The sequence below is a fragment of the Lepidochelys olivacea genome, assembly GCF_965140295.1.
Source record: "Lepidochelys olivacea isolate rLepOli2 genome assembly, chromosome: 2".
Lineage (NCBI taxonomy): Eukaryota > Metazoa > Chordata > Testudines > Cheloniidae > Lepidochelys > Lepidochelys olivacea.
Window position 1 is genome coordinate 260,563,586 of NC_140412.1, and position 11,383 is coordinate 260,574,968.

The following is an 11,383-nucleotide window of genomic DNA, read 5'->3' on the forward strand; positions in this document are numbered from 1 at the left end:
TATGTTCCGGAAACAAAGGTTATTATAAAGCAGGCACTGAAGTATACATGCAGAGAGAGAGAGAAGGAAAAATACTTTATATGGTACAGGCAGAGCAGAGGAAATACTTCAAAAAACCCCTTGTATTAAACAAAAACAATCCTTAGTCCCTACTTGATACCTGTTGCCATAAGACTCTCACTATGGAGGCAAGAATAGCTGCAAGATTTGGGGCAAGTTTGTTATTTGCCCCTCTAGATTCTCAGAACCAAGAAGTTTTGCCAAGGACTCCAATCCTAGATTGGGATTTTCAAGAGAACTCAATTTTCCCCTTTCTTTCCCGCTATTCTGTTCTATACAGGTTCTTACATCGTGCCCATCACCACAGTAACTGAGCTCCTTCCAGTAGTACAGAAAGCAGTTTCGACTAACATCTGTCACTTTGGTTTCTTCTCTCGTCCTCCCCCTAGGGGGAGAAATGGGTGTGCAGTGCAGGGTTTTTGTTTGTTCTTTTGAGAGGGAAGGTTTTAATGTCCATGTTGCTCTGAGAAGACAAGGTTGGAGAAGTGCACTTTGCATTTGCAGCAGGAGGCAACACAGTCCAAACTTTGCCACCTGATGTCGCTTCCAACTGCAGACTCCCAACCAATGAGTCAGAGCAACCACTTGCCCTTCCATTGTGCCTCCCAGTTCCAGACATCTGGGGGAAACAGTTCGGTTCTGACCAAAAGATGCCTGGAACGTGCGTCCTTGGTTTGTTTTGGCAATGCCGTGCAGACTTCAGTAGAACACACTTGTATCATAGTCCCCGTCCTCAGTTGTTTTCTGTCTTCAGTGGTGGAAATAACATCTGTCATCTCTGCCTGAGGAGGCAAAACTTTGATCTTACTTTATCATCTAAATTTGGCAATATATTTTAGTAACCCGTCCTCTACCTTCCTCTGCAGTTTCCGGGCTATACAGTAGCAGAATACTGCTGTTGTCCTTTGAAGTGACACACTCCACTGGGACAACAGGGATGTACCAAGTACCATATGCAGGGCAGCACTGAATGTACATTTCACCCCAAATTACTCACACATTATGCAACAGCCAAATAATCAACACAGCAGCAGCTTTATGAACTTTATTCTAGACTGAATGCTCTGCAAGGGCTTAATGCAGCTTCCTTTGGAGTCAATGACAATACTCCCATGAACCTCAATGGGCTTTGGATGAGGCCTCAAGTGAATGGCATGAATTAGATTTTCTTTTTATTGTTAATCTGATAAAGTAGAATTGAATCAGAAGCAAAAATGCCAGGGTAGAGTTGAGGTATATTTCAGCAGGGTTGCGTGGGGGGAAAGCTCGAACTGCCGCTCTCTATGCCCTACCTGTTCTGCCAATAAGGAAAGAACTTGCCCAGCACCTGACAGTTCAGCACTTCGTGTGAGTTCATGAAAAGAAAAACACTGACATTCCAGCATCTTCAACTCAGGCTTTTATGGGAGGTGAACAACAAAGGGATTTTTTTCAGCCTACAAATAGCTCAAGGGAAGTGGTTTGTAAATCAGTGAGGAAAATCAGTGTTGTTATGGGAGTCATCCTGATTTTTGCCACAGAATATTTTTTTCTATTTTTGTTTTTGCAAAACACTTAATGACAAAAAAAATCATCAGTGTAACATGACTAACATGTGTCTCAATGTGTACAGGAAGAGTGGTGCCTGCTATAACTATGGTATCTCAATCCTTTAGTTGATAACAGCACATTCACTAGAGTGTTTTCTCTACCGTGTGGTTTTGCATTTGCCAATCCAGACAGTTGTATCATATCATTCCACCAGCTCCTGATGATGGAAGATGATGTGGTGGGCAGAGTGTGCATGAATGGTGATGTGTCTGAGCTCTGTAGCATTCCCAAAGAGGCCAGGAGAGGATGCGGGTTATATTTCTTAGCCACATTTTATTGCTTTTTTGGTCACATCAGGAAGGATGTTGATACATTGGAGAGGGTTCAGAGAAGAGCCACAAGAATGATTAAAGAATTAGAAAACCTGTCTTATAGTGACAGACTCAAAGAGTTCAATCTATTTAGCGTAATAAAGAGAAAGTTAAAGGGTGATATGATTATAGTCCAGAAGTATCTACACGGGGAACAAATATTTAATAATGGCCTCTTCCATCTAGCAGAGAGAGGTATAACACTATCCAGTGTAAATTTTTAACAGTGAGGGTAATTATTAACAACTAGTAACAATTTACCAAGTTTCAGAGTAGCAGCCGTGTTAGTCTGTATTCGCAAAAAGAAAAGGAGTACTTGAGAATAAATTAGAGACTTAGAGACTAACCAATTTATTTGAGCATAAGCTTTCGTGAGCTACAGCTCACTTCATTGGATGCATTCAGTGGAAAATACAGTGGGGAGATTTATATACACACAGAACATGAAACAATAGGTGTTACCATACACACTGTAATGAGAGTGATCACTTAAGGTGAGCTATGACCAGCAGGAGAGCGGGGGAAGGGGGGACGACCTTTTGTAGTGATAATCAAGCATTATCAGGTGCTAAGGTGCCACAAGTACTCCTTTTCAATTTACGAAGGGTCATAGCAGATTCTTCATCACTGACAATTTTTAAATAAAGATGGGATCTTTTTCTAAAAGCTCTGCTCTAGGAATTATTTTGGGGAAGTTCTATGGCCTCTGTTATACGGTTCAGACTAGATGATCACAATGATCCCTTCTGACCTTGGAATCTATGAATCACCGTCTGAACTTTTTGCAGTGATTCCAATGTGATTCCAATTCGAAAGTCCACAAGACCTTCAAGCCAGATCAAAGTAACTGGTGGTTGGAATGTATTAGACTAGAGGTGTCTCATTTTCAGAGGCTTCTAAACAGGCGCTTGCAAATATTACATGTACAAGTAACTGTTTGTATGTGTAGCTCAAGTAACGCTTCATCTAAATACCCAGCTGTACTCTCCATGGGCCTGATCTTCAACGCAGTGAGGTCATTGGCAAGACTCCCATTGACTTCAGTGGGCTTTAGATCAAGCCCGGTCTCTTTCTCTGTGTTTGACAATGCCTATCACACTTTGGCTTCCACTGCAAATTACTGAATAAATATGTTGATGAATACAGATGTAGAGGCCCATTTGAAAATGTTCTCCTAAGTATGTATCTTAGCATTATTTCCAGGGCAGGGCAGTGGCAGAGAAGAGAAGAGAAGATATAGAATTTTCCTGTAGACGTTTGTCTATTGAGCATTTGAAAGAAATAAACACTAGCAGCAGCAGCAAAATGTACTTTCCTAGGCTTAGGGTCACAAATACAAATTGCCTATTCAGAGGCCCGTCTATTTAGGAATGTGCAAATTACCTAGTGGCATTTGAGAGTTTAGAGCAGTAGTAGGTGCTTAGGGTTAACCCTTATAGAGATCACTAAGAGACCACAAGAAATATATGTCAAATCTTTTGTGGGGAGAGACGTTAAGGCAGAAGACAGTATATAATAGGAACAACTATTTGATTTTAAGTGTGTGCCTCTGATTATAGTGGAAGGGGAAGATACGGAGTTTTCAAGTGTGTCCCCCCTTTATTTCTCATCTGATGCTTGACCTTAACAAAGTTTAAATAAGATCAGTAATATTATCCCCAGAAAACACATTAGGAAGCCTGGAACTTAGGCTCTAAACTGGGATTTGAAAAGGAGTCTAAGCGGGGAGCAGCTCCAAATCCCATTGAAATCTAATGGGAGTTGGACACCTAGCTTCCTCAAGTGCCTTGGAAAGTCTCACCCTTGAATATTAAGGGCAGAAACCTAATAAGAGACCTCTCAGTCTCCAGGTCAATTCAGTTTTGGGGTCCCCTCTGCAGAGAGTACCATCCAGAGTGCGAATGGGTTCCAGTTGAAGCAGTGGTTCCAGAGAGGTGGATTCCTGTTGAATTCACAATGGGTGTGGTTGACATTAATGGGTCCATCCCAATTAAACACACCCTACACTATTTTTTTAGGAGGGAGGGGCATCACCACAACTGGCACCTTAACCCATTAGAATAAAACAATCTCTCTTGTCCTTAGGTGGCAAGGAGCAGTTATTGACTGGAATGGCACAGAACCCATCTTGTGACTGAACTGAAATAGAAGGAAACCTGCTAGAACAGCACGTTCTTATTCTCACCAGTAAGGAAGAAGGGCGAAACTCCTGGCTGCCCTTGCAATTTGTGGTGAAGCTGAGTGACATGCTGCATGCAGGCGGGAAGAATTTCACCTTGCGCTTCAGATATTTCATCCATAATGTAAACATCACTTCCGTAAATACTGTTTCACTTCCTTTTATGCACAATGTGTGAAAGGAGACAGAGCCTCCACTGCCAAGATAAGTTTTTGGACAAAGCAGTAAAGCTGTCAACTTCTACTTGAGTTCCATTGATGGATTCATTCTGCATCTTGCAAAGTTTTCTCCAAAGATCAGACTAAACAGGCCGCACCCAGATTTCTTTGATACTGGGTTTTCCTTCCTCCCCCTCACAGCCTCCCTCACCCCAAGGAAACCAAGGTACAAATGTGAAGCATTGCCAGAGAAAGAATTATCTTCTTTCACTAGTTTTTGTACTTCACACTTTCCAGTGAACTGGTTATTAACACTGTAGGCACTTGCAGTATGGCCTGATCTACACACAGGTTTTGTACTAGTGTAACTAGGTGGGGATATAATATTTACTGATATTATATTGGTACAAGCCATAGTGTGGAAGCCAGTTATACCAACATAAGGATATTTATACCAGTAGAATTTATTCCTCTTCCTATACAGGAGGCTATGTCTATATTATGAACATCTGCAGCCATAGCTATGTCAATCTGAGGTATGAAGAGGTGGAATCCCTGACCAACATAGCTGTGTCAGGAGAAGCCCCTAGAGTGAATACAGCAATCCTGGCAAAGCTTTGCTTTTACTCATATAGCTTGTTTCACGCATGGGGGTGGTTTTACTGTATCGGGACAGAGTGCAGCTATGCTAGCACAGCTGCATCCACACTAGGGGGTATCACTACAGTACAGAGACTATGGGCTTGTCTTCACTTTGGAGGTAAATCGGTGCTGCTGGAATTGATGCAGCAACATTGATTTAGAGGGTCTAGTGAAGACATGCTCAATCGATGGGAGAGCGCTCTCCCATCGATTTCCATACTCCGCCTCAAGGAGCGGTGGAAGTCGTGTCAGCGGGAGAGTGTCGCCCATTGACATAGCATAGTGTGGACCCCGCGGTAAGTAGATCTAAGCTATGTTGACTTGAGTTATGCTACTAACATACCTATGCCACCATCGCCAGACACGGTGCAGATACAGCCTATGCTGACAGAAGACGTTTTTCTGTTGGTGTAGGAACACCGCCTCCCTGAGCAGTTAGCTATGTTGGTGGAAGCCCTCTTTCATCAACATAACTGTGTCTACACTGGGGATTATGTCGGCATAGCTAGGTCCATTGGGGGTGTGGTTTTTCAACCCCCTGACAGACCGATGTAGATATAACTTTTCAATGTAGCCCAGGCCTCAGAGCACTTTGCTTGTACAGTATACTGGCATTCCTTTACAGGTAAACGGTTCTAGTGTAGATGTAGCTGGAATAAGCTATGCCACTATAAGCACTGTTATACTGGTATAACTGCATCCACACTAGGGGCGTTGTACCACATGAACTATTCTGACATAGTTAAAGCCATATCATGTTTGTGTGTAGACAAGGTCTAAGATGCTTTGCCTCTTTGCAGTGTAAAAAAACAGAGGAGCCATAATGTTCTACATTTAAGATGCACATATCTGTGACAGGTAATGTGCCTGACAGTTAAATAAAAGGCATGTGTGAAAACATATTCTTGCAATTAATCCAGAGGCTACCAAACCCAGAGCTAGGGGTTCATGAATGAACTGTGTGAGGGTTATGTTGCAAATGAAATGTGTAGAACTGGGCCAGATCAATCAAAGGAACAATGGAACAAAAACTTTGAAACAAACCAACAATATTATTTACTAATGGAAAGGCAACAGAGAAGTGGTGTATCTGTAATTTATTCCTATGCCTTTGGGAGCAACTATCATAAAATATCTTTTAATGAGGAATTTTTCATGTCTGTTTTTTATGTTCAAAATGGTACCCTAGGAATATCCATTTTTTTCAGTTGTCCACTTTGTCATCATTTAATATTTAGTTTCTACTTTTCTATCAATAATAGTAGAATTTTTCAGACTGAATTTTCAGATTAAAACTTAATTTTACATCTGCACATATTCAGACAAGTTATAGCAGAGCATCCAACTACACAGAAACATATATACACGGAGGGAAATTATCACTAGGGATAGATTGATGAGCCTGTCTGAATGTGAGCCAGGACACCAAACTTGAACAGAAACTTTTTTTAGCCTAAAAAGTCTTTGGATATGTACCCTCCTCCTCTGTTGCTTCCAGTTCCCAGCAAGCCTTCTACCTTCACACATCAGGGTCTCTGCTAGTCTGGCAAGGTCAGCTAGGCCAGATACTGTACTTAAACCTTGTGAGATCAAACCTTCCATTAAAGTAAAGATCAACAGGAGCTGGCAGATCTGATTTCTATTCCTGGCTCTTCTACAGATATATGACCTTTGCCAAGTCCCTTAACCTCTCTGTGCTTAGGTTTCCTCATCTACAAAATGGGGATAATAATACCTACCTCATAGGTGTGTTGCGAGGCTTGATCAATTACTGTTTGTAAGGTATTTTTTGAATTCTAATTGGAAGGTACTATAGGAGAGCAAAGGAAATTGAATTCCTGGAGTCAGATATAATGAGAGAAAATATCTTTGTGTGCCCTCTAGCCTGGAAAAACCCAGGTGCATGCAAGATGTCAATAGAACACCTAGCTGGACCCTTGTAGAAAGAGTGCCAATCCCAAGAACATCTTCCATATGGAATATCAACAAAGGTAGAGGGTCTGTTGGCGTTTAGGGAGCTTTTTAGTGTCAGGAAGATATAGGAAATCGTCTGAGTGTAAGAGACAGAAAGTTGGGACTTAAGACAAAGGAAATATAGGACCAGAGAAAGAGGGAATGTTTTGGTTAGGCCTAGGAAGGTAGAGGAGTGGAGTGAGGAAATGGGGAGTTTAGGTAAGCATGTGAACGTCTGAGTCTTTCTCCAAACCAGACTGTAAAGACTTTTGAGTCTCTTCTGTGACTGGCAAGTATTTTCACTGAAAGTTGTTTTTCATCACCGCAGAATCCTATGGATCCAACTACCTCTGATCCAAGAAGACCTGTTACCTATAATTGTTATGTCGTCCCACACATACCATTTGCTTTGAAAAGTCCCCTGTGTATCTGAAATCTCTTTATCTGAATAAAATCCAAGTTCCATTTCATCCAGACAGAAGTTACAGTCAAATCCTGTATATCAGAAAGCCAGAAATAAATGTGCTCAGTACAATTCCACAAAAGCACTGTATGTATATATCGATTAACTTCCACTCCTACAGCATAGCTCTCCATGACCTGGCTGGGGCCCTGAGAATCAGCACATTGCTAAGATACTTACATCCCCTTCAGGGCTCACAATACAGCCACCATCCTAACTAAAGGGCACTGAAGGGTTTGATGTTCAGAGCTCAGAGATAGCTCTCTAGGTGAGAGGAATCACTGATGAAAGATGTTCGGTAATCCTTCTCTCAAAGGTGATGAGGGCTTATCTTGGTCCTGAGACCAAGGTATTGGGACCCTTACTCAGATCTAATTCTTCTGCCTGACATTACAGAGCATCAACACTATCACTGTTCACGCTATCCACAGGCCTGATGATCAACCCACTTGAGTGATTCTATTTCATTTAAAATACAAGTGAACACTGATGGTTGCAAATGTATAGATCTCTTTTTGGATCAGACAAGCATAAAGGGCCCCCAGACTTTGTTTTCTCTAGGGGTTCAGTGGCAATATAGAAACACAATTCTCTGCAGAATCACGTCTTGTTCCAGCAAACTCTGTTTTTTAAACTACATTTTCCTTTTGATTGTTTCCCATTTTGGTTTTCATTGTCCTGCAAATGTGACTTCCTGAAACTAACAAAGCAGCAACCCCTGTAATATTTAAAACCTGTAATATTCATAAATTGCAGTATATCTTAATTTCATGCTCATTCCTTCTATAGTGTAATAAATGTACCCTCTTCTGAAAACAGACCTCTTAGTAGACAACAGAAGTGACATATTGTATACTCAGATGAGGATTTGATCAGAAATTGAGTAAATTGTTGTATATAATTTGTCACCTTTGTGGGAAATATACCTTTCAAACCAATCGTAATATTAGCATCTTTGATCCCTCACCCTTTTTGAATAATGAATTTGTTAGTGGAAATTAAACGGAGAGATTTGAAAATGAACATTTCATGGGACTAGCTGACCCATGAAAGTTGTTATCATCTCAGAGTGATTTGGAGTCCTCTATGAAATTAGTTTGATGGCCTTTATCTTGTTGCCAGTAGAAAGGTGTCCACAATACAAAAGATGCCACTTGTTAACAGTTTTAGCCTGGATACTAAATTTTTTTCTCACCACTAGGCAGGCCTTTCTACACTAGAAAAATGACTGCAACTTCCATTGATGGTGCAGCTATTGCATTAGAGCTAGTAGCAATGTAAATGCTAGTGTTGCTAGGACTCTTGCTTTGTGTTACATTCATGTCTTGAAAACCTGGTAAAATTGCTTGAGTCCTGTCTATGCTAGTGGTTTAGTACAAATGGAGCTACAACATTGGTTTCTATTGCTGTGATGTGAGCATTAATTCTTCCAGTGTAGATCCACCCCTAAGGTGACAGGCATATCTAGGAACAGGTTGAGGTACGCTGGCAGGACCTATGGAGAAGCTTGTCCTAACGTTATTTGTGCTGTCCCCGTCCTATGCAAAAATGGCAACTTGTTGTCAAACCAGCATCGGCCATGAACATGACATTCAAATTAACTATTTTTTTAAAATGACATACTGGGCTCAATGGAATTGAGCTGACATGAGGTGGTCGCTGTAGAAAGCAGTGGGAAGCTATATAACTTGGTAAAATCATACAGCCTTAGGCCAACATTTTCAAAAGCAGCTAGTGTGCTTCAGGTTTTGATTGACCAAACTGAGACACTTTAAGGAGGCCTGATTTTCAGGAGGCAGGTACGCAGCCATTAAGGGGGACCCTATAAAATATCTCAGGTTGGGAACCCCCAAATTGGGCATCCAAAATCCCTAGTCCCTTTAGCAAATCTTGGCCTTAATTTCTGAACTAACAAAATGTATACTTTTCAAAAAAGCCAAAGCAATTAAGGTGCTTAAATCTTACTTGACTTTCAGTGGGATGCAGGCATCCCAGTCCCCGTTATGACTGGTGGCTATTATTTTTGTTTGATGTTAGTAAGGTCTGAGAACTACACAGGTTAATCCACAGCAAGAGAATAATTAGCCCCACTGTCTGGTTCACTTTGCTATGTAAACTGTGGAAGCTAGTCACAGCAGGCTCCCATTAAAGTGACTTCCTATATATTAGTACTCTTTATTTATTTGTTTTCTTTGGCTGGAAGATAATAAACCCCACTGTGAGCTCTGAATTGAGGAAGTTGTTTTCTCTCTAGCAACCTTATTTATAACTGGGAGGTGTGAAAAGGTTTCTCTTCAGATATTTTCTTTGGTCATTTTAACTAGCATGGAATGGGATTGTAGCTATTGTAGAAAACAATTTATTTAAATGATGTTCTAAGTTAACAAAGAGCTGCCAAATGAATTATATCAACACGGAAACAAGTGCTGTATTAAAAAGAGAACTGTAAGAGATGGCATGTGTCGTTCTTTAGTGATACCTATTCCAAGATTCCAAGATATATTTGCCAACCTCATTTTACTTGACACAATGATCTTTAATTCTAACACTACATTATAACTCATATGTTTTGCTTAACTGTAATGCTTCATGAAAGTTGGGTATGAAGGGTATGCAGTGTATTGGTTATTAACGGTCGAATTCAGCACTATGCAGAAGACCTGCAGAATGTCCTTACACCACCTAAGCTCTCAAAGTAGCCCATGAACACACCACATTGTTATCCGGTTCATTGATGTAGCAGAACCTAGTTATGTGTAGGCCAACATTTTCAAGAGCAACCAATGATTTTCAATGCTTTTGGTGCCCACTTGAGGCACCTCAAAGGGATTTGAATTTCGGAAAGTGCTGAACACCCACCTATGAAAATCAAGGGCCTTTAAGGTGTCTCAAGTTGAGCATCCAAAAATTGAGGCACCCATGATCATTAGTTGTTTCTGAAAACCTCATCTGCAATGGATATTATATATAGCAACCTGCTCAAGTGGCTTCCTGCTGCACTAGCTTCGCTCTTGCTTGTGGAAACTCTGTGAATGGTACAGTTGTTGATAGATGCATATAACTGGTGAAATCAATAGGGATCTTGGTGGGTGGTAGAATCCTCCTTGTATGTATGCCATTCCCACCTCTGTCTTCCATATCCTTATTCACCTTCCATATATGAGCCCGAGAAACCTCCCAGTCAGTTCAGGAGTTAGTCAAGGGGGTTTATGAAAAGAAGTCAGGAGGCTTTTGACAGCTCGGAGATTTGCCAATGTGGTGGGACTGGGTTGGTGATGAGGGTAGATAGCTCAGATCAGGAAACTGGAGGTTTATCAAGGTTGGGATGTGGAGGGAGTCTTGGGGCATGTCCTAGGCAGGATGACACAGAGGGAGTTTAACCACCCTAAGACTGCGTAAAAATCCCAAAGGCCACTAATATAGCAAAGATGCAGTTCTCTTTTATGTGTGTGTTCTGTTTATTTCCTAATCATTATCTTGAATCCATTTTTCATGGAAATCCAAATCATCAGCAAAAATATGCCAGGAATTCAGCACATTGGTATTTAGCAAATATTTATTAGTTAATGAAATACTAGCAAAGAATGTGCAGCAGAACATATTCCACTCGTCTTTCCTTTGTGCAGTACACCAAGAGTGCGAGGTTAAAAAGCTATATTCGACAAACAGATTTTCCATTAAGATGTATTTGGTTTAGTAAGTGTTGTGGCTAACAGCCAAGCTCTTCAGACGCTGGATTTTGTCCCATCGATATGACATACTGCAGTGAACAGGGAACATTTTAGGTTATTGGTAGGGAGGAGTGTGGTCCCAGCTGTCCACGTGTGCAGATGTACAGGGCATGATCTGTCCGAGAGTGGCTAGGTTTTTCACAAGGTTACTTTCAAAGAGAAGTTGTAAACCCAAATGAGGAAATCGGAGTAACCGAGCCGTGGATTGAACTGTTATTGACATGATTCATCTGGGTTTTGACAGGGGGAAGGGTGTTCAAATGCTAGACCATAAAAAACGTATCACCATAGGTGAG

The 11,383-nt window shown here is 41.1% G+C and overlaps 1 protein-coding gene across 2 annotated transcripts in view; it reads left to right on the plus strand.

The window, feature by feature from the left end:
* Nucleotides 1-6,080, plus strand: part of MINDY4 (MINDY lysine 48 deubiquitinase 4) — a 91,117-nt gene extending 85,037 nt beyond the window's left edge. For both annotated transcript variants that reach the window (XM_084618342.1, XM_084618343.1), the window contains exon 18: nt 4,047-6,080. In XM_084618342.1, the coding sequence (XP_084474468.1) occupies nt 4,047-4,095 (49 nt within the window). In that variant the 3' untranslated portion in view covers nt 4,096-6,080. The remainder of the gene's footprint in view (nt 1-4,046) is intronic.
* Nucleotides 6,081-11,383: the final 5,303 nt, after the last annotated feature.